The 27,865-nt window shown below is 40.2% G+C and overlaps 1 protein-coding gene across 2 annotated transcripts in view; it reads right to left on the reverse strand.

The window, feature by feature from the left end:
* Positions 1–606: 606 nt before the first annotated feature.
* Positions 607–27,865, reverse strand: part of zmp:0000000660 (arf-GAP with Rho-GAP domain, ANK repeat and PH domain-containing protein 2) — a 140,685-nt gene continuing 113,426 nt past the window's right edge. The window contains exons 21-33 of one of the 2 annotated variants that reach the window (XM_037758753.1): positions 27,137–27,349; positions 26,737–26,842; positions 24,334–24,481; positions 21,398–21,475; positions 16,927–17,001; positions 16,080–16,197; positions 13,080–13,208; positions 11,568–11,704; positions 10,515–10,597; positions 6,779–6,814; positions 6,213–6,276; positions 4,220–4,345; positions 607–3,292 (exon numbers count right to left, since the gene is read on the reverse strand). In XM_037758753.1, the coding sequence (XP_037614681.1) occupies positions 2,936–3,292; positions 4,220–4,345; positions 6,213–6,276; positions 6,779–6,814; positions 10,515–10,597; positions 11,568–11,704; positions 13,080–13,208; positions 16,080–16,197; positions 16,927–17,001; positions 21,398–21,475; positions 24,334–24,481; positions 26,737–26,842; positions 27,137–27,349 (1,670 nt within the window). In that variant the 3' untranslated portion in view covers positions 607–2,935. The remainder of the gene's footprint in view (positions 3,293–4,219; positions 4,346–6,212; positions 6,277–6,778; positions 6,815–10,514; positions 10,598–11,567; positions 11,705–13,079; positions 13,209–16,079; positions 16,198–16,926; positions 17,002–21,397; positions 21,476–24,333; positions 24,482–26,736; positions 26,843–27,136; positions 27,350–27,865) is intronic. The other variant, XM_037758752.1, reaches the window with a different exon arrangement.

A 27,865-nucleotide genomic window follows, 5' to 3' on the forward strand; every position in this document is an offset into this window, starting at 1 on the left:
CACACACAGAGAGGACAACAGAGGTAGATATACATACAGATGACAGTCCGAGGAAAGGTGCAGAGGACCTAGAGGTGGTCTGGTATCAGTGCAAGTAAATACAGCAGACATGAAAGTGAGAGAATTATTATTTTCATGGCTCTCAAGTGAGTTATAATGTGATTTTTGAAAGGAATTAGGCATTTAGTGGTGAACAAATGAGTCAAAGGCACTTATCTATTCTTATACATCAGAACCAAGAGGTTATATTGTAGAGTGTGCCAGCGGACGCAAGGCTACATGGAATGAAATAGACTCTCAACAGGCCAATTAAGTAGGAACGTATTCATTCCACTCGTCCAATGATCATATAACTAATATGGCCGAGGGATGAAAACATATATTTGCACATGACCACCAAATGCACAAATGTGGCAGCTTTATGATTAGAATATAAAGACATGAAACAAAGGACAAGCAGCTGGCGTATGAGGCGTAATGAAAATAAAATGTTAATATGAATTTTTCATGGAGGAACCCGTGTGACAATTGCCTATGTGTGCATTTTCCGAACAGCCATACATTATTCAACAACAGGGTGCGACTTGAAACGGTGAGTTTATTCTTACATTTCACTCGAGAAAAATGCAGAATTTAATGAAATCTATGAATAAAATAATGATATAATTATATATAAATACGTCAAAGATGGAAGATGGAGTGTTTTTTTTACATCCACAACGGGGCTTAAGTTGCTCATCGTGATTCCAGGACTCCTAAATCTTGCGGATATGTTCATGGAACACAACAGAGTGTACAGAAGGAAATCCACAGTAATATAAAATCCCTATAGATACTGAGCAGATTTACCTGGTGAGAAAAAGGCCCAAAGGACCGTAATATATAAACCTGCAGAGAGCTGCCGCAATATTAAAATAGAAATAAAACACAGATAAAGAGCTCTTTGCAATTGAAGAGAGAGAAAAAAAAATCCAATCATGATGTATAATAAACCTGAAAGCAATGACGGTAATTATCATTTAACTCTGATGCTTTCATTCTCATATTATTTTAATGGCTTTACTTCCTGCGGTATTTTATTTTTACCAAACTGTAATTATCTGATGGATGCGGGTGTATTTGTAGTTTCATTGCTGTAAAACTGTATAAAAGTGGCAATTTCTCTAAAAACAATTTCCTGTGTGAATCGCACTTTGTGTTACACACTCGCACGCTGACACCTCTACCATCTTCCATTGTTCCCACCATCTGCATTTCTGTGGAAACACAGGAAAGGTAATTTTTAGCAAATGCTTTTTGGCAAAGAAAGAAACAGTATTTCTCCTTAATTTATCAACATATTCAAAAGTGAAAGTCAACAATAAATACGGTATATAAAAGAATGTGTGTCCACTAAGTGTTAACAGAGACCATCAAATGGAAATTGAAATATTTCAGATCACAATCTGTTCAGGACTGTTAATTTTACACCTAAAATTCAGCAAAAAAGCTAAAATTATGTTCAAGTTAATTAATCTCTCGAGGCCTGCTTCTGATTGAGCAAGACATTTGTGAGTCTCTCATCTAATATATCTAGTTAAACTTTGAATGTGCTAAACTACAAACTGGGTAAAGGAGGCTAAAAATATATGTATGGTAAACATTTGTGCTGCAAATATCATCTCTTTATGTGAATCTGGTATCACCTTTGGTAACTCGTAATCCGTTTTAAAGGTACAGTGTGTAGGATTCGGCGGCATCTAGCGGTGTGGTTGCAAATTGCAACCAACTGAGGATCGTTGATCCCCCGAAATGTTACACACTGTTCCTTTAATAGTGTTTATTTCCAATCGAAGCTGAACATGAACCAGAAAACTTAAGTCTCCTGGAACGTTTGTGAGTCGTCCACAAATCATTAATCACTCATGCTCTTCCATGGCAGCAATATTTTAAATATTTTTAGGTGTATTTTACAAATAAACATGTAAAAACAAGCTAACGTGGAGGGGTATTGGCTAAACGTGATGTTTAGCTTGAAGTATTTTGTTTAAGTATGTAAACACTGAACATTAAGGTGAAACGTGCACTAAAATGTTGAGTAATATAGCATGTTTAAGCGTTTTACAATATTTATTACTAGCCTATATGTATACTGTACCTTAAAATGACATTTGGTGGCAGCCAGTGCAAAGTTAGCTAAAATCATGTTAGCTAAAAGTGCTGATCCAAAGTTTAAAGGTGGTTATAAAAACTTTTATTAGCTATGCAGCTTATGGTTACAGTGGAAAAAGGGTGCGTAACTGTGTAAAAACATATTCAAAAATAATTACAAATAAATAATAATTATTTGTGAGATTGCCCACCACTACCAGCTAATCATGTCTATTAGCCATCGTAAGTGGCCAGCAGGCCCTAAACCTAATTGTAATTCTATAAGGTGATGGCGGACCCCGCCACTATTAATACAAAATAAAGGGAATGCTTTTTAATATGTGCATCTACATTACATAGCTTTTGCTGCAAAAGTGTTATTAAAAAAATAATATTTACCTAAAGATAAACTTTATAAGGATTCAAATAACCACAATACTTTTCAGATAGTAGTCAAAATTCCCATTCATGCAGCAAACACTTTGGAGTATTTCTGAAAGCTTCCGTGGTTTGACAGCCGAACATATTTTTGTAACATTCTCAAGGTTGAGAGGAGCGGCGTATAAATCCCGCTTTGTAGTGCTTGGGTCAGCGCCATGTCCAGCTGAGGTCTGCATGACCTCCACTGTCTTCTGCACCTGTTTTTCCACATCCCCTTGTGCACCGGCTTCCCTTTATATATACAAGTTCAAAAGCGGTCTTCAGGCTGCGGCTCTCTCTCCGCATCTTTCTTTCTATACTCAGCCTTGTAATGTTTGTCAAACTGACCGTTCTAGCTATACCCTCTCTTTCTCCTGACTTCCTGTCAGTCTTTGCCCTTGGCGCTGCGGCTATTCTTGCTCAGCACCGAGCTAAGTTCATTCAGCAGATTAGGCGGCATCATGGCCTCCCCGCCCAGAACAGGTCTCCTGCCAAGGGTCTTAGAGCCACTCTGAGGAGGAACAGGCAGAGCCAAGTGCTGGGAGTGTCTGGACGGGGACAAGGAAGGGAGGCGTCGAGTTTGGCCGGTATCCACGGAGCTTCTTCTGTACGGGACTTCTGGGGCCCTGAGCGTGTCGTTGTGCTTCGGGCAGTTGGCTGTGGTGTTTGTCTTGTGGGGGACAGTGGCGTACTTGGTGGGCCTCGGGTTGCCGTCAGCAAGAGAAAACCTCTTGTCTGTCAGCTGTGGGCAAATATGGCAGATAAAGATGAATCGCAATAGATAGAATTCAAGTCAACCACAGTGGAACTACAGTGGCAACCTTACCACATCTGTGCTGTCAGGAGAGTTCCTTTGTACGGAAAATTTACATACAATGTTCACATCAACATCACGGTGGTGGCAACGAGTCATTTGAATGTGTGAAATGTTCTAACAAAACCTTTGAGCTGAAGCATTGAAAGCATATTCCTCTGCTTCTCCCGATGTAACTTGAATGTGGCAGAAAAACGGTCAGCAAATGTGTGTATATATATATTGATCTGTTCGAAATGTACCTTAAAGGGAGATTTGTCAAGTATTTAATACTCTTATCAACATGGGAGAGGGCAAATATGCTTGCTTTATGCAAATGTACGTACATATTTATCATTGGAAAATCAATTAACAACACAAAACAATGACAAATATTGTCCAGAAGCCCTCACAGATACTGCATTTAGCATAAATAAATATGTTCACTACTCAAGCCCAACAGGAAACAACAGCTGTCAGTGTGTCAGTGTGCTGATTTGACTATGACTTGCTCCAAACTGCATGTGATTATCATAAAGTGGGCATGTCTGTAAAGGGGAGACTCGTGGGTACCCATAGAACCCATTTTCATTCACATATCTTGAGGTCAGAGGTCAAGGGACCCCTTTGAAAATGGCCATGCCAGTTTTTTCTCGTCAAAATCTAGCGTAAGTTTGGAGCATTATTTAACCTCCGGAATATCGATTGCATTAATGTGTGGTGTTAAAATGAATTAAAACACGTAATTATTGCATTAACTTTGTCATATATATATATATATACATATATACTGTATATTCATGGCTGGCTTAAACCATAAGGCGCCAAAACGGCTAGAGCTGGCCCTGTGTACTGTATATCTATTGATTTTCTCACCTGTTTGCTGGTATTGTGGTTGTGCGTTGGAATCTTCCGGCCTTCAGTCACCGCTCTCCCTCTGGAGGATTTGTGATCTGCAGCTTCTTTTGAGTTACTGGTCTTTGAGCAGAGGTCAGAACCGTACTGAAGACACACAAAGCCAACAGCAGATATTACTAGTACGGTTATACATTTTTATAAATATTTTTTTGGCGGTGATTCAATGTAGACAACAAAGATCATGTTCATGTTGATTAATTTATTTTCCCTTTAAGTTTTTGGGATGTTTGAACTTGGCTTCTTCTACATATGTCAAAGCAAAGGGGTAACACACATAAAAACACATCTATACACTTATACAGACATTTCTTTCATCGTGACTACGAAATAACTCCGATACAGAAAGAAGAAATGGCAGAGTTAGTGTCAGTTTACATGATGTATAGGTCTAGATTGCTGCTTTTAGTCTAGACTAACACAGGGATCTTTAAAAACGAAGGAAAGTCAGAGGGTCACGATCCCTCCGTGCTATCGCTGCAGTCCGACTCTGTTCTGATCTCTGGCTAAACTTTCTCTTTAACAACTTCTCCTTTTACATCAATGTGACCCCTGGACCTATAGAGCTGTCTCTCTTTAACAAATCTGTATTTCATCACTGCTATGACCTGTCCTTGGACCTTTTACACCCTCACCGCAACCCCTTCGACACTCCACCACCACCACCACCACCACCAGCCATTCCACCTCGCTTCAAAACCAGGTCCTCCATCGCCAGTTGCTATGGAAACTGTCGGGAGCACAATGCTCGCTAACAGGTAAGAGAAAGGAAATCAAGAACACTGAAGTGCTCTCTGTCTACTTTCTCATCTACACTTTCTCTCTCTCTCTCTGCCCTTTCCACCAGTCCTGTGTCCTTCCCACAAGCCCCCGTGTTGGAAGCTGACAATCCTGATATTTAGCGGATTTGGGAGGAGAATCCTAATATTTTTAGCCGGCTCCAGTCTGCTATGGATTTAGTTGTTGCCGAGCTAAGAGCTTCTGCAAAGAGCAGGGAAAAGTCACTGAGCTCACTGAAATAAACACCTTGAAACACTTAGAAACAACAGACAAAAAATTGGCTTCGCCTTTTAGATCAATCTCTCCCTGACAGTGTTGCCCTTTTTACTCGCTAACCCAAACTAAGGCACTAAAAGGCTTTTACAGTAAGCACCTGTGATAAACAACGCCGCGCCGCAGACAGGTTCCCATAAAGGAAAGCCGAGCGGAGGGGCGAATAGCGATTAAATGTGCTGAGCATACAATACGGAGCGGAGATACGGTTAGATCTTTCAGTTTAGGGATGAGTGCGAATGTTCAAGTTATAGTCATTTACTCGGATACGAGCGGAATAGACACACATATTTAGCCTAATGAGGAAAACAAGATGGTTATTTCACCGAGAGTGAACAATAATACGGAAATATGACACAGCCGTAGCTGCTCTGCCTGTGTTTGCTTTGCCTTGCATTATTTATGCCATATGTGCTGTGTCAGCGCCTGACAGCGACAACACTTAGCTGTATCTGGGGGCTAAGTACCACAATGTGATTGTTACACTCGCCTTGACCTTATTCTCACAGCTTTTCCACATAAAATGATTTATGTTATTGCTGAGTGACCTCGAAAACTTTACAGTTCTTCTCCCTGTTTATGTGTTTTCATCTGCCTAACCTGCACAATGGAAACGGATGATTTGGGGGGAAATATGATTTATCATATCTCCTTGTTCTGAGATACAAAAGATGATTTATTCCCGGGTCGTAATCGAGTGTATTTCTCAGATGTGTCCGCAATGTGCGCGTCCACATTTGCTGATATTTGGGGTTTTTTTTTGCAGTAAGAGGGTTAAGAGAAAAGATAGAAAACTTCTCCCAAAGTCACCAGCATGATCTGCTCATTAAATCTGCTTCATCAAGCGTTCGCATGAGTGCATCCCTCGATCTTGTTTCTCTGTGTTTGCACGTCATCTTACCTTCATCCTGATGATGTCCGTCACCCAGCTGACCTGCGCCTCCCTCGTCTCGCAGCAGAAATGCCTGAGGAGGGAAAGCTCGGTCGCATGAGTCACTGATTTGCCAACCTTGTTATTTTCACACTAATTTGAACCAGGTGACTGGATGTGGTGAGTCACAGAACTGGACACAGTTCCACGGAGAGGGGACAGTTCATTGATCACTGTAAATAGACATGATGAAAAGGGTGGGCTGTGCTGTCACTACTTATGATGACATGGATCTACACCGTCTAAGTGCAGGGGGTTGGTGATTTGTGGTGTAAGTAACAATCTAGAATGATGGTTTAAAGGTCTAATATCATGCTCATTTTCAGCTTCATACTTATGAGTCATCATTGTTAATATAGTTTAACAGCACTGATGGACCCACAGTCTAATCTATTTGGAAGTGACGTGCTTTAAATCCAACTTCTTAACTCTCCGCACACTCGATTCCTTCTGTTTTATAGATATTTCTAAGTAGAAAAGGGTAAAAGTCAAACTCATCAATTATTGAATCAGAGAACGTCTGCAGCAGCACTCACCATTGTTGTTTATCAGTGTAGACTGTGAAGCCCCAGCTGTTAAACGAGAAGGACACAGTTCAGACTCGGAGATTTTGCTTTTTTTTTTTTTAAACTTGCAATGTCCTGTGCACCGACGTTATTCGGAAGACAAAAGGTTATAAACATGTTTTTGTGAAAGGAAAGTGGAATTTTAAAGTATTCAACTCCAGAAAAGAAAAAAAAGTTGTTGAGAAAGTATTGTTAGAGACAGAAGCAGATGAAAACATTTTCATTAAAATGCAACAGTGGATTTAATTAAGTTTCAGCCCACACGTTTATTAGGGTAGGGAGGATTCACCTATCTCTCGATGCGATAGTATCATGATATACCACGATAGGTATCGCGATTCTACAAGTATTGCCGTTCGATATTACGATTTATTGCAATTTTTGTTAACTTTTTTAACACTAGACCATGGGAAAAAGTTGAATAATACACTTCTTGGGACTTTAAATTTGGAAAATATCGAAATTAAAATTGTTTGATTTTCAGCATGTATGTAGTCAGAGATGTCCTGAAGTCAAATATATCGATCATTGTCAGACATCATTTATTAAAACATTTCCTTCACAAATTAGTGGTATTTTTTTTGTTTTATTTATAAGGTACATGTAACTTTTTAAACTACTGGTTATGTTTTATATGCAGTTCCCTTTGTTAACACCTTATTTTGAAAACCGGACGTAGTCAAACGTGTATACTTCCGCTAACTTCTCCAAGGTGGTCTCTAGCTCTCCCGTCAGCTCCGGTCACTTTATACATCCATGGTCAGCTCCATCGGGGCCGTTTGAATGTATTTAACATAAATGTCAATATATGGGTGCTCTACAGTTGTAGCGTCGGACGATTTAACACGAGTGACGGCTGGCTTGACCGCACGTTACCGCAATACGATAACGTTTCCTGGACATGACAGAGTTAGCATGCAGCTTTAGCCATGATGGCAATAGCTCTGCTTTTCCTGGCAATTTGTGAAACACAAAATGTTTCCATACTTTACTGTATGTGTAGCGTTTACCACGTCGGATATAAAATGTGAGGGTGCAGGTCGTATCCACAATGACCCTCCGCTGTTTTCTGCTTTGTCCTTTCGGCTCACGGCAGCGGGCTGTGGTTTGTTTTGGTTGACGGATACGGAACGGATGTGACGTCACGTTACTCAGACTACAACAATAAAAGCGCTAACTTCTTTTTACCTCCCTATAGACTCAAATGAAGCAAATATATCGATTCTGGCATTAAAAAAAATAATTTAAAAATTGTAAAAATATGTGATACATAGGTGAATAGAATTTTTTTCCCGCCCCTAATATTTATGCAAAAGTGTACAATACACAGAGCTCACACTACTCACTATGAGCCTTAAATGATGCACTGAATGTTGTTGCCATATGTGCATTAAATGATTCTTCCCACAACATTTATGCGTACATACATGTACATATGTGTGCGTTACAGTGTGAATTATACCTGCACAGAGGCAGTATAAGGTGAAAAAGAGCACCTTCCTGGAGAATACACCTTCCCTGAAACCCTTCACAGCTGTGGCTTGAACAGGAGCAGAGAAGTGGGGGAAGAACAAAGCGAGAGAGGGGGCAGAGATAGAGAGCCCGCAGCCTGGAGCACCACTCCTGTGAGTTAAGGCAGCCGATCCAACCCCGCAGTAGGCCGCTCACAGATAGACCTCTGCCTAATGAGGTACTGGAGCGCTGCCTCTCCTAACCCTCTCACTGTGACTCTCTCCATTCTCCTCAGCACTCTGTCTTTATTTCTTTATTCACCGTATCACTTCTCCCACAGCCCACTCGACAGTATATCTATGATACCGCGCTGTATCGCCCTCTCCTTCTGTCCCTCTTTCCCCCCCCTCTCTCTCTCTCTTCATCTCCCACTCCTGCTCTCTTATCCACTTTCTCTCCCCCTGAAGGACGGCGTAATGCAGACAATCGCTTTGCTGGACTCATTTTTCACGCTTCCCCAGACTCCAAATTCCGACATGGGGGAAAATTATGAGGAATTAGAATTGGGTAATGTGAAATATAGGGGTTTTTTGGCTTCTCAAAACTTTTCCTCTTTGTTCGACCAAACCGCTGAGGGGTTTTGGCATGTGTCATCAATTATAATAATGGAAGATCATTAAAATAAAACAGTGGCGGCGATGTTTTTCTATGTGCGGAATAATTTGTATTTGTTAAAATGCAATTACATTTAATCAATTTCGTTACAGTGAAAAATACGATGGGGTCAGGGTTATCTCCTGGTGACGCTAGACTTTAAAGGGGGAAGAGGAAGGGCAATATATCTTTCGTGGACAAACAGTTTACACGCAAACAAACACAGCGGCGATGCTAAATAATCACTTGTTCATCTTAATAACAGGAAGGTGGAGCAGTTTTGGGCTCTAATGAGTCACGTTTGACCACATTCATTATGCAAGTTTTTACAGAAAAACAGTGTACTGCACCAAAAAAAAGATATGCAAGGAGGGAAATGGAAATGAATAAAAAATGGCCATTAAAACTGGCTCGTAATTGTCGATTGACCGCTGTGGCGGAGGCAGTTGTGTCTGTGATTTAACATCTGGGAGAAGCAGGTGTAAAATTTGCAGCGCTGTTGTTTTATTGGCTGCTCTCAGAGGGAGAGAGACTAGCCATCATCCTCATTTCAGTCATATCTATATGACAATGAAAACCATTTCACTGATGGAAACAAGGAATATTGCCGCAAATGAATAAATGCTCATAAAATGCACTTCACAGGAGCTCCAAATAAAAGCTATTAGACTGAATTTATATTTTCCCATGTATTGCATTATACTAGATGCAATCCTCTGTGTTTTGTATGAAGCTGACAATCATGTACTTATTACCTTTCATTGTTTTTTACGCATTTGCAGCGGTAATCTTGTCGAAACACAAACATGTAGTTTACTTTGACATCATCTTCACATAATGTGAGTGTAATATATTTGAATGTGAAAGCTCAATGCTGACCTTGGAATCAGCAGTTTGAAATAAAAAAAAAAGGATTGTCCACTTACTAGGTTTTTCTAAAGCTTTCAGTTTACATAGCATGGTCTTCCTCAATGGATGGAGTAGCATGACAGAAATAAAGCTTATCGGGTCACGGTTTCTTCTGTCAAAATACTTATTTAATTACTTACTTTATCATTAAGGAGACCTTTTTAGTCTTTAGTATTTAAGGCCTTTGCACACCAAGTCTTTAATTTTTGTTGAATGTTTAAAAATAAATTTGCGTTGTGTCAATCACGTTTACGACTCCGAAACTTTCGTCCCTCATCCGTCACTGTTTTTTTCCAATGGAGTGGTTGCTTTGGTGAGATCATAGACGGATAAAAAGGCTTCAGTTCCCCGTCGGAAACAAAGACTGTATAGCTGTCTCATGGCAAGGTGAACCGGCGAAAAATATTCTAAATATAGCAGACACTTAAACTGATATAGATCTTTTTAGTTGGGCCTTTCTTTTAGGTGGCTAAAATATATTTTGCTGCCGTCCTCGTCCACAGCAGAACATTGCTTTGCTTCCGTGCGGTAACTCCTGTCTGCTTCTCCAAACTGGGGGGCGTGCCGACCGTCAGTTAATGTAGGTAATACACTGATTCTGGATAAGAACCTCAACATCAGGTCTTAATGGTCAGCAATGCATTTAAATTTTGAATTACAGTATTACAGGATGCTTGTGAGTGTGGTTTACCTGTTTGGAGGTTTGAGTTTTTTCTTCAGGCCGAGGTAACATTTCACAGAGTTGAGTTGGATCACTTTCTCTGCTTTAGTGCCCTGCCAAAGAATTGGATGAATAAATGAATGAGGAAAAAAAAACACATTAAATGCAACTTAACAAACCAAAAAAATAAAATGAAATGCCAACGAACTATCTGTGCAGCATCACAATCAACTTGAAACATTACCAGCGAACCTCTTCTTCTAAGCAACAAAGAACAAAGAGGGGAGAGAGAGAACAAAGCGAACAAAATCAAAGTTATAGCTTGCCTCTGACACCTACACATCACAACCCACCGCCCCGGTTCTCTGCTTCATCCAACATCATTTACGCTAAATACAGACCTGGCAATAATTGCAAGGCCAAAGAATATCAATTAAAATTTCAGAAACACTTCTAATTTTCTTTAGCCTTTACACAGTAATTAGCCACAATCTTGTGCAACTTGATATTTAGAAAAGCTTTCAGTGAAAGCACACCCCAACACACACACACATACATAACACCCCCCCCCTCACCATTTCTCCTCCCCCCCTGCTGCCAGAATTACTGCACCTCCATCAATTATTAACACTTCTTCACACTCCTTTACGAATCCCATGTTTCAACTGCAGAAATGTGCTGAGAAGAAAAGACCTCCAGGGAACTCGGCCCTGCTGGTCCTCTCTGAAGCACGAGCTGTATTCGTCCTTTTTTTTCTTCCCAAAGAGAGTGGGGAGTCAGCTGCCATCAGTAGGTTTTGTTTTCCTACTTTATTCAAAGATTTGGATCCCTGAGACGGACACGTCGCCAGGGAGATGAAGCGAGTTTGGGCGGAGTTCGGTCTATTTAATTGTAGTTATAAAGGTGCCATTCTAACACATTTTGTTTTTCTAAAGCTGTTTTATAACCTTTTTAAATTCCCTCGCGAAACAAAGCACTCTTCGTTCGCCCGATACTTTGCGTTGGCATGCAAAAACCCCACGGTGGTTAAGTGTTTACAGTAGATGTGGCAGTGGATTAAACTGAAAATAAAAGTGTACTTACTTTGATATCTCTGTAGAGCAGCAGCGTCGCAGCACGTAGTACAACATATTTGTCCTGGAATTTGTGCCCCGACAGCAGTTTGGAGGATCCGTCGTTGAACTTCAGATAGTCTCCTTTAATAAACTGTCTGTGGTCGACTGTAAAACACAATGAAGTCAATTAAAGAGGGGTATTTTCTGTGTCAGCCCAAAGTGGACACACACTGTCTGTCAACTGGTGCTGAAACGATTAGTCAGTATCAATAAATGCTTTGATAAATGTCAGGTTTAATCATTTATTATGGTGCCTTCAAATGAAACTGGTGAGCTCGTGTTTGCAACGTGGGGAAGTTGTGTACACGATGTGCTTGGCGTTCAAGGGGTTAAGTCGTGAGAACACCACTGCTAAGCAACGGCAATATTAACGTTACCGTCCGCGTCTAGAAGCCACAGATGCTAAAAATTTAACAAGCTGGTATATAAGTAACTTGACGCAGTAAATGCAAAGGCATAATGACAGAAGAAAAAGATGAGGCCGTTGAGAATATCAACCTTTTCTTCATACATATTATAAAATTACGAAGAAAAACAATACACCACTAAAATGACTTACTTATTATGCATATTCACATGATTTTTTTTCAGATTTACCTGTCTCATGCACTACAGTATAGTGACTGCTTTATAAAAATAACTTTTTTTAATCATATTTGCTCTATTTCTACCCACTGCTGCTTTAAGTCACTATTTATCACTGGAGGAGGCAACACAAAGTGCATTATGACCCACTGATGAAAGTATTGCAATATTTATATATATGCAGTATTACGAACTGGGTGTCTGCGGCGACATTCCCGGGAAAAAATGCTCTATTAAGTTGCTGATAATGAAAACCAAACATTTCCTACTGCTACAGTTTCAAATTAAAAGTATTTAAATGGCCAAACACGAGTTAAGTTGTTTTTTTATTATGAAGTAGTCACAGGAAATGCAATGTGTATTCCAGCGAGCTTGACTCACTTCAACGGTCATTTTCGAAATTTTTTGATAGCGGGATCAGTTTGAAATATTGCAGGGAGTTATGGAACAAGAAGGATCGAGCTGTTAGTTGAAGAGCTCCTCAACGAAGTAACGTTAACCATCTACTTTTCCGCTGTTTGCAGACTCATGCCGTGCGTGAGCAGCATAAACTCAGACCACAGTTGCTCCCAGAATGACGGAAAAATATTATTTATTATTTATTAAAACAATAAGAGTTTGTTTTGCTTCCCCTAGTATTGTGAAATATGTCATATTAAACTACATTTGCTGTTACCACCAGTAAACAGGGCGTCACCAAATCAACCAAATCTTTTAAAAAAAAGTGAAGCAAAAGAAGACAAAAAAAAGAAGAAAAAAAAACAGTTTCAGTCCTACAACGAACAATAACCAGTACAAAGCAACATACCGTATGTATAAAACACATACTGTATTAAAAATGTAGCATTAAAGGGTACATTTTTAATGGTTTTGTGCCATCGATTGCATACTGTACCTTTCCCATCAGCCACTCTGTTGGCCCCTGTTAATTTCTTTATGACAAGAAAAGCAGACCTGGGGCAGTCCAGTGAACTCCACTCCAGCACCTGTTCAAGAATCCTCTCACTGTGGTGCAACGGACGCTCTGTTGAGAATAAAAAGAACCATGGGGTCATAGGGAGGGGGAATGATTAGCAGATGCAATCTGTTGAAATAGTAATGGTCAAATAAGTCAACCATTAAAAACCAAAGCCATTCTGTGTCTTCTTACATGAATTATAAATGCATGAAACAGCTCTCATATCATAAAAAAAACCATGGCAAATTCTAGTTAACTAAATAACAAAAAATTATGTTGTTGTTCATCCCCATTTTTATCACAGAGCAGTTTAAATTATCTCCAGCATATCAGGACCTGATTATAAAAACACACTCATGTGCAAAATAGACCTATTATCTCCTCCTAATTGGTGAACAGGGTACATGCTATCAGCCCCCCGAAAAAAAAGGAGATAATTTGTGTACCACCACCCCTGCTCTGATGCCTCCGTCTCTACACTCCCCCGTTTTTCATAACCGAAGGAGGTAAAAAGAGCCACAACGGCATAACTTATTCATAACAGTGGGCTTATCTTCTCTCTGGAATCTCTGCAGACCCAGGCCATGGAATTAGTTCCTCATTTCCCAACAAATATTAGCTCCCCTTTTCTGCCTATTGTCCTCGATAACAGTGTTTATCTGTAGCTATCCACCAAAATGGCTAATTAACGCACTTTCCCTCCCTCCTTTATGGTTTTATGAGCAAAACCTGTCACGCTACCGCCTTCAAAATAGCTTGACTGTTTACTCTTTCCACAGACATATTGTCTTGCCATGGAAAATATGCTGAACCGTCAGCAAATATATTCAGTATTCAACACACCTTCATTTTTTTTAGAAGAGGACGGCGTGTCCTCTGTAACTTTGTGGGGAGAAAAACAAACATAAGAGCGCCGGCGTAAACTCCCAGTGAACTGATGAAAAGTGCACGGGGACCGCCAGCTAAGCAACTTTGCGACAAAGCTCAACTTTGACTTCCCCTTGCTCGCCGCTTGCCGCGCTGTGATCAAATGCGGTGAGTGTGCGAGGCGCGGTGGTGCCATCAGTGCATGTTAATGCAAAGATGAGGTGGGTCAGCTCCCTGGGCCGATCATGCAAGGAAGATGAAGGTAATTTATGACATATGATGGTGAGGATGATTAATTAATGTGCATATCATCAAACCGACGACGCTTGGCTAATTTCTCAGTGTGCTTCCGTGTTCTCTGACACTGGTTCATTAGAGAGATAACATAATCCTCTAATCACGAGGTCTTTGGATAAGAGTAAGTGTGATCTTTGTGTATGCCCTGGATTTGAATAGCCATTAAATGGTGATTTAACGTACATTATTGTAGATGACAGTAGAAGGTTTAGAGTAAAACGCTTTTGATTTAACTTATGAAATAAAGTTTTGACTTCAAAGTAAAATGCTCAACAGAAAACAGCTTCATTCAGTTCTAATCACGCAACAAGTACTTGTCACGGTGCCATCTAATGATAAGAAATACCACAATATGAATTAACTGACGTGCGTGAACACTGATATTAGGACAAAAGATCAGCGTATAGAAACATAAGCCCATTTGTCATGGCCTTTGTGAGTCCGGCACTTCAATTAAAGAGGAAATGACTTCTTGACCCTTCTGTCGAACAAAAAGGAAGAATGTATTTGTCACTGAAGATGTCGTTCTGGTTGATTAAAATAAAATTCCATTTCTTCAAATGGATTTCGAAGAAGTGGTAATTAGTGAAGAGGCTTTTCTGTGTACGGTTTAAAGAAACACATGTTGCCTTTTTAAAAAGAAACTTCAATGTTGATTACCGCATCACAGTGCAGAGGAGTTCCTTTGGTTTATGTTGATTGAGGAGGCACATGTGCAGGGTCTAAGGCTTAAAGCATGACTATTACTCTATTAAAGCAAGACTAAACCATCATGTAATTATGGTTTAGTTGCAACAAGCAAATATTGTTGGAATTAACCCTCACCTTACCAACTTATTTAACCGGGAGTCACGCACGGTGACATCATACCAGCTACATTACTACAGTTTCAATGTCTGTATCCGTAGAATATGTCAAAGACATGTATAAGTAAAGATTTATTTTTTAATCAACACTTCCTGCTTTCATTTTAAAATAAAAGCCCTCCTTTTTCTGTGGACAGAATTCCTTCATTTGTTAACATAAGGTTTTTATTCTGAAATATTTACAGGACAGCGTTGTAGAACATGCAGTGACTTGCGGGTCTCCATGAATGAATAAAGTACGGGTTTCTAATTGTGGATTATTACTATTATTTACAAGTTAGCACACGCTTCTTAAACTTTGTTCTGTTTAAAATATATATAAATGACATTTATAATAAAATGAAATAGCCATTATGAAAGACAAACTCAGTTTAGAAAGAAAGGGCTGACAGCAGCAGCAAAAACGCAGCAGAAACGTTGCTGGTGTGGACGACACGCGTGAGACACGCAGCGTTTCAGCGAGGCAGCTTGTCAAGTCCGAGTGACTTTTGACCACCTTATTAGTGAGACCAAGTGGACTTTTGTGCCAAATTTGAAGAAATTCCCTCAAGTCGTTTCTGAGATATTGTGTTTACGAGAATGGGACGTACAGACAGATGGATGGAGAACTCAAAAACGTAATGCCTCCGCCGGCGTGGAGGCATCAGCAATGGAATTAAGCAGGAAATTCATGCTTCTATAGTGTTTCAAAACTTTTCTGGTTAGTGAAGTATTTTAAAATCCATTTGTGACCCAATCATGTGTCTCTCCTGAAATGTTTGTATTTGTATCATATAATCCTTTAAAAATAACATCAAGAAAAAGAAAATCAGGAGGACTCTGGAATGTTATTGTCTGAACTGCAGTGTTCTCAGGATGCTTTGTGATTTGAATAAGTACCACGAGGTATCTAGGAGATCCTGCATACCTAACTCTCCATTCTCAATGACTTCAAAGGTGGTCCAGAAGTCATCGGCGCCAAAGGTGATGCTCCTCATACTCAGCGCTGTCTCTGCAAGCTCCGTGGATCCCATGCTGGGAGAGACCTACCGCAAACACAACAAACGGATTAAATGCATACCTGGGCAAACGAGCAAAACGAGTAAAAGAGAAACAATCAAACAAAGTAAACACATCCTGCATATAAAAGCTCAGATCATAAGCTCCCCTGGATCGATATCACCGCCTTCAAACCATCTCTCCCTTTGAAGAGGTACTCAATATTTAACATGCAACACTAACTGCGCAGATATCTGACTCGCAGCCATGTACGCGGTGTGCTGATTAAATATACTCGCTTCTTTGTCAGGTGTACCTGAACGGGTCTGAACAAAGCAAAATGTGCTACTTAACTCCGCAGAGAGAAAGTGAGAGTATTAAAGTCAAACTGTGCTGCTGAGCGCTTCCTCTTTAACCCCATACCTATTCCTGCTGCTGCTGCCGACCTGTGAGAGGAGTCGGTAACCTACAGCGGACTGCGTGTCTTGTAAAATGCAATTACTCACACAATTAAATCAGACGTTTCTTTGATTAGTTCGCTTTTGATTTATTTCAGGGGCGGTAATCCCATCAGGTTAAACCACGAATGTCTCAGCCCTATTCTATCAACCTCTCCACCTCTCATTCCAACCACCCTCATCCCTCATTCACCTGCCTTCCATCTCCCCTCCCTTTCTTTCTTGTTTCGCCTTACCTCCGAAGGGGAAACGCAAGGCATACACGCAGACTCACATGTCCAGCCGAAAGTACACATGCACACATTAAAACACACACACCTTGATTAAACAGCAGTTCTCCGGCTTTCTCTTTTCCAGGTACACTTCGAAGATCAAGTCCCCAGCCGGAGAGAACTGGGGAAAGAGAGAGAGAGAGAAAAATAGAGTGAGACAGAGAGATCAGTTGAATTACAAAAACAATGCAGCCGGATTAATTGGCTTTTCTTCTAAATTTGTACTCCAGTGTGGCATGAATCTAAATGGAGAAAAGTGAGAGAAACGGTTAGTGGATTTGCGGAAAGAAACCAAAGGTCGTTTTCTGAGCTGGAGGCGAACCGAATCCCAGAAGCTTTAATGGAATGCAAAACCCGGCTAAATAAAGAGAACATGCGTGAGAGAAACTTGTGAAGGTGGGAAGCGTAGGGTGCATGTTTCACCTACACTAAAACTGACATGACCCAGGTTTTAACTTTAAGTGTTCTGTGAGTTTAAAAGCTGTCTTGAAGATGCACCTAGAAGAATGTTCAGGGATTATTATGGGAATGGAAAAAACTTAAAGCGGAGATGCCAAGAGGGAGATATGGGTTCACTGTTAACAGTCTTTTCTCAATCTTTGTATTTCTACAAGGCATGCCACACTGCAGACAGAGAAATCCGATGTTACCTTTACCTCCTTTACAAATTGTTGCTTTTCTGTAAATCGAATCTCAAGCTTTTTTTTTTTATTTCAGTCATTTACTGTTTGTACATTCATTTCTGAAGGCTACATTGATGTATACTAAACAAAATGTTTAAAGATTTAATACACGTTTCTAAGCCATGTGGCAGTCAACCATTAAAGTTAAACCACCAATACAGAGAATTAGAAGAGAAAATATAAACCACTCTCATGTCTGTCCATTAAAGGGAGTGTATGTAACTTTTCACACATATAAACGTGTTGCCAATGTGTGAACAGGTTGTAACGTAACCTAAAAAACAAGACCTTCCGCGACTTTCTGGGTTTCCTCTCTCAGCCTGTAGACTGCTTTTAATGTGAAGAACCTGGACATTTTTTTCCGGGAAAATCCGACAAATACTACGTCATGCGCGCACGCGATGGGCCTTTAATTTCAGCTCTGCTTACAGGGCTAACAATGCGCAACCACAGATAACGTTCGGTTAGAAATGGCATCCACTGACGCAAACAAGCGCCCACGTTATACTGTTGGCTGACAAGCCTCGTTACAAGTGGGAACCGAACGTCTGATATCTTCCAAAGAGATAAACAAAACTATCATTTTGGACCCGTCGAAATTCTTAAGACAATTAATTCACATATTTTTTTAAGGTAAAGCCAAGCTTTTGTTCAACACCTTTTTCTAAAAGCTCTGTAAATTTGTTAAAGCAAATAGGCTCCCTATACAGATTCATATAGATCCTCCTGTGGTGCTGTTTGAATTTTCCTACTCAGATCAATAGAAGATGAATGAGAAAATATATTTCCTTTAACTAAATGTGACCTATGTGAAATTAAAAGGAAGACTTTGGAGTGGCCTTTCTGCCTGACATTAAGGAGGTCAGACTCCCAATAATATTGCTCTTGTCAGTACAAATCATGGCACCTTTCTCCATGTGTTGGAGCTGTAATCCTCGCTGCATCCAATTAAAAAACTGACTTTTTTGGTGTGAAAACCAGCGAAATTGAGAGTGAAAATCTAGCTTTAAAAAAGAAAGAGAGACGGGGTCATACTTGAGGCACCAAATCCGGATTTCTGGCCAAGGGGAGTGGTAATCCATCTCTAGAAAATGAACAACTAAGTGAGCCCGAAAAGGTTTCTTTTCCCTTGGCTATCTTGAAATTACAGTTACTTTTGCTTTGTCATTTTAATGCGCAGGTGAACTGTAGCCCATTACTGGCTTGAGAAGTATCGCTTGATAAGACGGAGGAAGCCACTTCTGGCTTTGGTGGCCCCCAAAATGACACAGAAATTACAGTCATTCGAACCAATGGGACGAAAGCCGTCATTGTGAAAATGTCACACACAGATGTGGCGCCATTTTGCTTTGTTAAGTACACTTTCCCTCCATCTCCTTCATTGTTACGAACTGGGAGGAGGACAAGGCACACAAACATAGCATTTGTCGAGTGCAAAAAAGACAGACGGGTAATAAAGGTGTTGACTGACTTGCTGGAGAAGCAAGCAAAGTGCAACAAGGACGAGTGTTAAATGGTTTTACAGCTGATGGGGAGATTTCTCAGCAGTGAGAAAAAACAGTAATGTTCTATTCGAAATGAAGGCATTTTCTAATCTTTACCAAAGTCATACTCTCACTGCACTCGCCCTGGCTGTAAATGCAAGTATTGATTTTAAAGTGCCACTCCTAACTTACAAGGCATGACATTGCCTTGCACCTCATTATATCACTGATTTATTTACTCCCCCGGTCTAGCCATACTGTCCGCTTGCAGGGCGCAGGCCTGAACCTTCACCTGCAGGGCCTGAGCCCTCAGAGACAAGCTTCCTGCTTAGCCACATCCTTTAATCCGAACTGTACTTTCCTCCAAAGTTGGTAATTTATCTAAAAGTACCGCTGTGCCTCAGTACAGCCTCCGTGCGCAGCTAGAATAGATGTAGACTCTTTGTCTTGTTATGAAATCGGCAATCCATACACTTATTTATATGATTTTTATCTTGTTTAAATCTCAATTTCTGGATGTTAATTACTTTTATCATGCTTTTTAGTAAAGCAGTCTGTAACCTTGTTTTAAAAGGTGCTATATAAATAAAGTTATTATTACAGTTTGCTTAGTTTTGCACAGTGATGGACAAAGTGGCTCAACTTTGAGAATTAGCTGACTGTACTTTTGGCAAGTACTTCATCTCCATGTGACTCTTCAGGATGAATGTTGATGGTTTGAGAAATGTTTTTTACGACCATCTAGTTATTTAAAGGGGACCTATTCTGCTTATTTTTAGGTGCATACTTGTATTTTGGGTTTTGACTAGAACATGTTTAAATGCTTTAATGTTCAAACAACGCTTTATTTTTCTCATACCGGCTGTGCTGCAGCTCCTCTTTTCACCCACCGTCTGAAACACTCTGTTTAAGCCCCTCCCATTCCCCCACACCACCACTCCCGAAAAGCCCAGTCTGCTCTGATTTGTCAACCAAACCAAACTCTTCAGACTCCGCTCCAGCTTCCTTCTAACTAGCTTTGTTTGAGGGCGTGCCAAACTAGCCGCTAGGCAGGTATTATGCAAATGTGTTACTTGGTGACATCACCACATTACGGAAGGAAAAGGCAGTTCAGGAGCAGTGTTTCTGTGGTGGAGAGTAACTCCCTCTGGCGTGGACTTTGGGCTTCGTAACTTTGCAGACCTTTGACATGCACAAAAAATTACATAACACACTAAAGGAAAGGAAAAAAAACACAAAAGCAAAAGAGGTCCTTTAAAATATGCTGAATGTTGAAAAGAAAATGTATGTTTGCACTATTTTGCAACAACCCAGGCCAAAATAGCTACACTTTACCCCGTTCTAATAGTCTGAATATTGGATAAAAACCCACTGAAGTACCTTTTTTTCCACATGATAGCTTATATAAACCTGAGCCACATGCCACTATAAATAAACTGCATGCATATATAACTGCTGCAAGTGCAGCCTTTATAAATCTGTGCGTGGGAAATTACATTTTTTACTTCTAATTCTTCAGGTTGAGAGTTACTAGAAAGCAGCTCTAGAGATATCATTGTGAAGCCAATGGCCTCTACATGAAGCCAGTGATATGAATTATTATCCAAACTATGAAAATAAGACAAAAGCAAGTAAGTCCTATGTAAAATGAGATGATTAATGTAACATTTTAATAACTTCAATGTTTCGCTTCGCTAAAATGTTAAATCATCCCTAAAATAAGCTTAACCATTATCTCAACAGAGAAATTTCCCCCATGCTGACTTGTAATTACACAAAATGATTGTTCTTAATGAAAAAACCAGCTACTTTTCTATTTTTCTACCATAGTTTTCTTAGATTTAAAACCCTAAAAACCCTCAAATTCGTGTCCATAACTAAAATGTTGTCCCAATTTTCACCGCTTTATAATAGCACTGGCTTTCCACTGAGTAACCCTCCTGACCCACAGCAGCAGACATGTTCTGAAAGCCTACGGACAAGGTGGAGAGAAGGGCGGGTGAGCAGAAAGGAGCGGGCATAAACAACTTATTTCAGATTTCAACAACGGCAGCGGCATGTGATTAATTTTTTTTTCCTCCCAGTTATCTGAACCAAATGTTTTTCTCGGCTGAGGCATCCAGGCATAAAGTACCTGCCGTAAAGGTTAACAGGAACAAAGCCCTTTTTCCTCACCCGCCTGCTCCTGCCTCCTCCGCCTTCCCCCTTGTCCCCCCCTTCATTTCTGCAAGAAACTTGTTCAAATGTATCCCGTATTTGAGAGACCCAGAAGCATGCAGGCAAATCAATACACACACACACACACAAACAGAACACCCATTGGTGATTTCCATTTGGGTTTTCGACTCACTGTGGCGTCCTTCTTCTCGTTCCAGCGTGTGATGAAACTATTCTCTCTCTCCATCTGTTGCACCCGGTCCTCATTGACCTGTTGGACACACACAAACACACCAATTCAAACATTAAATTTGCTTGATAGAATCAGAAAACCATTTTCGAAAAGGTAAGATTAATTCCCCTTAAATACAATACATGGAAGAGCAGATTAAACCAGTAAAATGGCATCATACGCAAACTGTAAAATTGGGTCGTTCAGCAAACACTTCTAAAACTAATTTTGAAGAAGGAAGTTGGCAGCGAGCACCAAGAGAATACTCTTTTATTTCACAAAGCTCTGTGTGGGAAATGATATTTTTTTATTCCAACTTTTTTTTTTTTTTTTAACACCATTATCATTTTCAGAGAACAATTTGCTTTGTTGGAGCTCTACGAATGGCAGAGGAGATTGGAGGGAGGGGAAAAAAAAAAAAAACTCACAAACTCATCGTGTGTGTGTTTAGGTCTGATAATGGACCCCGTCGACGACATCCAGCACAGAACTGGCGCTTTAATTAGCGAGATGTCTCACTCATTTTATGTCACGGCAGTGTGTATTCACCGCTATTGGGCTCATGATTGGTTGAGCTTAATGGCTATTTGTCATGCGAACGGCGGCGTCCCGAACCGATTTGGAGTGAATGCTCCTCCTTTAACGTCAGAACAAGAGGGATCCAGGCGTTCTGTTGGGAATTAGCAGTCTCTCTGTGCTGCGTATCCCGTAAGCCAGGCAGCTCTCCAAGGGTAACATTGATCCCACACCCCCGCCCATCCGCACATCAGCAAAGTCAAGCCAATTGTGGAGATTTGGCAGCAACAGTTCTGCTCCCAGATGGTTGAAGTAAGGGAGTGTAAATAAAGTCATGCGTGCAGCTTGGTTTAGATATGCAATATGGTGACATACGAGTGCTTTAAATGTCACCTGTCATTGATTAGAGAGTCGTCCTCTATCTACATTACACTGCATGCACTGAACCTTTCCTACAGTTGTTATGTCTCAGTTTATCTTCTAGTTTAAAGAAAAACTATACAGTTTATAACATGTATATTTTAAATTTCGGATGGCTCTGTGCATGTATGTATACATGTATGCAACAGATTTTTTTTCATGTCAATATGTATTAGACCTGCACAGAATAGTTTGAAATGTCAAATCTTCATTCATAACATTGGAATTTGAATTATTATTAATAACTTACAGAAATATTGCATGCAATAGTAGACTATGGCTTTCACCTTTTCTCTCTCTCTCTCTTTCTCTCTGTCTCTCTGTCGCTCTCTTTATTTCTCAATCTCTTTCTCTCTCTCTTTCTCAGTCCTCAGTCCAAAAGTCAAAATGTATAAAAAAAAAGATAGATGTAATCATCTACAAAATTCACAACATGTTTTTAATCAAACAAAATATTCTGCTTCAATCCATATTTGTCGGTGTTTAGCCTTTCAAAAACAACATTCTCACTGCGGTCAAAAAACGTTAGCTCTCCGGCTTGCCACACACAAAGGGACGGTCCTATTTGTTTAGGGTGATGACATCATAAAATATGATGACATACATTAGAAGCTTTGAATATTAAAAAAATGACATTCGGTACAGCCCTAATATGTATTATACAGATAGAACCAGAGATTCTGCACACCATCTGTCACTTGTATTCACTTTATCTAGTAATAATGTTTTGGTCAGTAAACCTTCACCAGTAAAATTTATTAAAAATTCTAAAATATATCATTTAAAAAGGGGCACTCAGCTAATTTTACATATAAATATCAGTTTACATGTCATGAAAAGTTTTATTCAGCTTGTGAAAACAGTTGTTTAATGTCTTCTGTGGATCCGGAGGGAGCTTTCTAAACTCGGACCCCTTATGATGTCATCAGGGAAAGAAGTGGGCGTTTCCCAGGCCGGGAGGATCGAACGAAAGACGTTATTGAGTTGCATTATGGGAATTGATCCATTCTGTCAAATCTTAGCTTCTTCTTCCCCCAACTTTTTCAATTAATACTAAACTTACTGCAGTGCACCTTTAACAGAGCTTTTGGTCTTACACACCTGATATAACTTTGCTGAAATATAACTTACTTAGAGTTGTTTAGAATAATTCTTATTTAAAAGGATTGTTAGAGGACACATTTTTCCCATTTAGTAGACCATTATAAAATCTCCCAGGCCACAGTCGCCGGAGCGTTGGCATCTAGAGTTTGTTTACACCAGTTTTTTTAATGATGGCATCATCTCGAGATTATCATCACTTGGTACAGTAAGAGCATGGAGAACCTCTAGTTTTACATGCTGTTAATTTATACAACATTCAAAGTGCATCACACGAAGCGTTTAGATGTACTTAAAGCATCATTAATCACAGCTAACATCAGTTTATAATATAACAGCAACAAAAACAACCAAAGAAAGTCAGACTGCTCAGTCAAAGGGGAAAAAAAATCTGATATTTCTTTCTCTCTTTTTTTTATCATTAAGTTATATTTCTCGGCTCCACACATAAAGAACAAACTCAGAGTCATAAGACTGGCCTCATTTCGCCTCAAGCGAAAGATGATTCTGATGGTATTTTTTGTTCTAGGTGACCTGTTTTTTTTTTTTTTTATATAATCTCTGTGTTTTGTGGAGATGCATGCCGTTGTCATGTGCAGAACACAGTCGGCAAAATCTGACTATTAATTGTAACAGCTGAACAGAATAACATACAAATTAACCAACTAGATTGCTAAGTAGGATTTAAAGTGATACCATTTTTTGAACTGTATGATAATGTCTTTTTAGTACTTATATTTTGAGAGTTTATGCAAACAAATCAGATGCTATCTAACTTAAGAGATGGAAGACCCACATCATCAGTTTCTCAACACTATCAAATAGCAAAAAAAATAATAAATAAAACCTTTTTGACTCACACTGAAGAGTGTAATGTAGTTGCTGATGAGGTCGTGGACGACGCTGCTTTCCTGTGGGGTTTGTCCCCGTGTCTGGAACAAGCGGGAGGAGAAGACGGAGGCCAGTTTTTCGCTCGGCATTTGGTTGAGGTGGGAACACTGGTGAATTCTGAATCGCAAGAAAAAAACAGGGTTAGAATAACCTAAATGTACCTGAACACACACATACAGATGAACACTATCTGTTGCTCAATAACTCCCTCAGTCTCTCATGCCACGCACACTCAGACACAAACACACACACAGAGAATTTAGTGAAATGTTAGGCCTCGGTCCAAATCCAGCAAAGGGCCAGTCTTCTCCAAACAATCTGCATCATTAACATAATGCTGCTAAATCACGACCCTCCACCGCAGGTTTCTGAGGGAGCGATGTGTAATGCGAGTATCAGTGAATGAGACATCAAGACGGTCGGCAGAGTGTTTGTATTGAAATGCAACTAGAAGGTGGAAAACAGGGGTTTGTGGCGTGGGGCAAGCAGCGGGGCAAGCAGCAGGACAGGATCCAAGCTGTGATGCTAGATTTAGCTTCAACAAATGGTACAAACAACACTGGATTGATTCATCAGTTTCAACCCAAAGAGGCTTCAGTGACAAAAAAACAACCTTTTTTATTTTGAAGGGTTTTACTGACTAAATCCGAGATCTGACTAGAAAGTATACGACTTGATTGGTCAGAAGAAAAACACACACAACAGAGGCGAGAGCGGGGTCATTAGCAGAGCAGAAGGGACAACAGGCTAATCAGCAGGTGACAAATAGCAACCTTCGGGCTACTCAGAGTGCAGGGACCTTTGAGTCTCTGCACTTGTTACGTCTGTGACGCAGCGTGGCATCCATGTAGAGCTGCACCTCTTCTATCAGCCACGAGTACAATCAAGAACGTGTTGAAGACAAGAGCTATCGAAACAATTATGTTGCCAGCCTAATGAGATGTAATGCAGAATTTATGCAAAAGTTGTTATGCTTCATCTTCATGTCCAATTAAGTGCCGTCAAGTTTCTACAACAGTGTCCGGCGGCTGCGATGTGTACTGTATCACATTCATCCAACAAGCAAACGGAGGTTTAAGATTAGTCATGTTGTGGTTAGGGACCTAATTTAGATCATACAGTGGATGCACCAGCGGTGAAATAAGTACTCAGATCCTTTACTCAAGTTAAAGTACTAGTGCAACAAAATAAACATACTCGAATACGAGTAGAAGTCCTGCATTAAAAATGTACTTAAAGTTGGCATGAAACGGCTAACAGAGTGCTATTTGATTCCACATATTAACATGTTTCCTGTAAAAACAGTAACCCAGGGAGGGACTTGTCACGTATATTGATTGGCATTTACGCCACCCACCAAATTTCAGATTGACAGTAGCTACTAGCCCAACATGGAGAACAGCCTGCTCTCTATCGTCGAGGACTTCTCCCGCCACCATCGCCTACGCCAGCAGATTTTACCGATGAATCGGACAGGGATCCCATCGCATAAGACAACCATGAATAAGTCGCTTTTGGAGTGAGATCCGAGATCCGAAGCTGGCAGTGCTGATGGTGAAGGAGAGACGGAGGCTCAACCTCTGCAGTGGAGCTGATGCATCCCAACGGTAGACTTGTGTCTATATTAAAAGCGTTTAATTGGATAGTATACGCCCCAGAGTGCAGGATGAGTCATCAACTTTTTATATTGTTTTCCAGGAAGAAACAAACTCTAAAATACCACTAAGAGTACCTACTAAACTACATTTTGTGTCATTGTTGGACCAGATATTGGACTATAGGTGAGTACCAACGCAATACATGATCAAACAAAATATCTGTTTTGATTTCATGAGAACTTTAAAGTATCAAAGTAAAAGTACTGGTTCTGTAGTGAAATGTCCCTCTGTGACTGACATATCAGATTGTTAATGCTGTTTATAATGCTGGTAATTTTACTATTGTATCTGGATGAGGTGGAGAACTTTTAATTACTTTTTTCCTATCACAAGATAAATCTGAAGGCTTGTGAGATGATTAATGGGGGAGACGAGAATTAAAAAGTTCTGATACACAAATCTGTTTCTCTCATTTCTTTTTTTTTTTTGTGAAATGGGAATATCTCTTTAGTCGGAGCCGTCTTTCAGACATCTTAATCTTTCCACCAGACACTGATTTAAGCAGATTTTTAGCTGTCATATACATAAAGTGGAGTAAAAAGTACAATGTTTTACTCTGAACTACATTGTTGAATTGTTGTTTTGAAGTTGACCACATGCATTTCTCCTCCAGGATAATAAACTTTATCCTCACAGCGACCTCGACCTTGAAATAGCCTCACTAGTACAAAGCTTTAATTGTGTCTGCAGTCTGAAGCGTGTGTGTGTGTATACCTGTACAGATGTTGGAGCACAGCATCGAGGGTTGACCTGTTTATCTTTGGCAAACTCTCTATGAACGTGGAGTACTTCTTCACTCTCTGCCTCTCGTCCTTCTCATCTACAAAACCACACGGATGACAGCTACTGTGATAAGATGCCACATATAACAACCTATTATTTACTACTGAGACGCGACCATGGACACAGAAAAGACAAGTACTTGTTCAGTTATTGAAGCATATGTGAACATTTTTTTTTTTTTTCATCAGTCCTTGAATATTGTAATGCTATAAAGCATAACACACTGAGCGTATATTTCTAGAATATAACCATTCCCAGCATGTTGTTTAACACTGACATGTTTTTGCTTATTATGTCACTATTCCCACCCCCCACCAGACGCCTCACATACCCAGAGCTGACACCCAGTATGGATAAAGCTCCTTGGTCAGCAGTGCATCCTCTGATTGGGATAAGAAGCTCTTCAGGGTGTCCGTCACGTCCTCCAGCTGGTGCTCCTTCTCCCTCAGCTTCACATTACGGGCGTCACGGGTGAACTCCTCCAGGAGCAGGGCCACTCGACTGGGGTCACCCGGCCTCTGGTAGAGCCCCTCCTGACACAAACCTGGTTAAAAAAAATGGATGAAAAGATGGACGATTAAAGAGGATCTACTATGCTTTTGTGCTTTTTTCCTTTCCTTTAGTGCGTTATATCGTTTTTTGTGCATGTGAAAGGTCTGCAAAGTTACAAAGCCCAAAGTCCACGCCAAAGGGAGTTATTCTCCCCAACAGAAACACTGCTCCTGAACTGCCTGAAACGCCTAGATTGAAGTCCCGCTAGGCTTGTTGCAGTAGTTGGTGTTACCGGTGTTACAGGGGGGTTGGGCACACGCCGATTACATTACAAACCGTCGTTTTGCTCTTTTTTTTTACAGAAATAAAACCCATTTAGTTCATTTTGGTGTATCAGCGGCATGTTATCAATAGAAAGTCGGACGACGGACGCTACAAACTGAAAGTTAATGCATCTGCTCCATACGAAGTCTCAGCTCAGAGAAGCAGGTGTCATATTTCACACAGGACGAGAGAGCGCTGAAAGACCAAGAGCTGGCTGAGAATTTGGTGTCGAAGCGAAAAGCAA

This window comes from Sebastes umbrosus, chromosome 22 (genome assembly GCF_015220745.1).
Source record: "Sebastes umbrosus isolate fSebUmb1 chromosome 22, fSebUmb1.pri, whole genome shotgun sequence".
NCBI classification, from domain to species: domain Eukaryota; kingdom Metazoa; phylum Chordata; class Actinopteri; order Perciformes; family Sebastidae; genus Sebastes; species Sebastes umbrosus.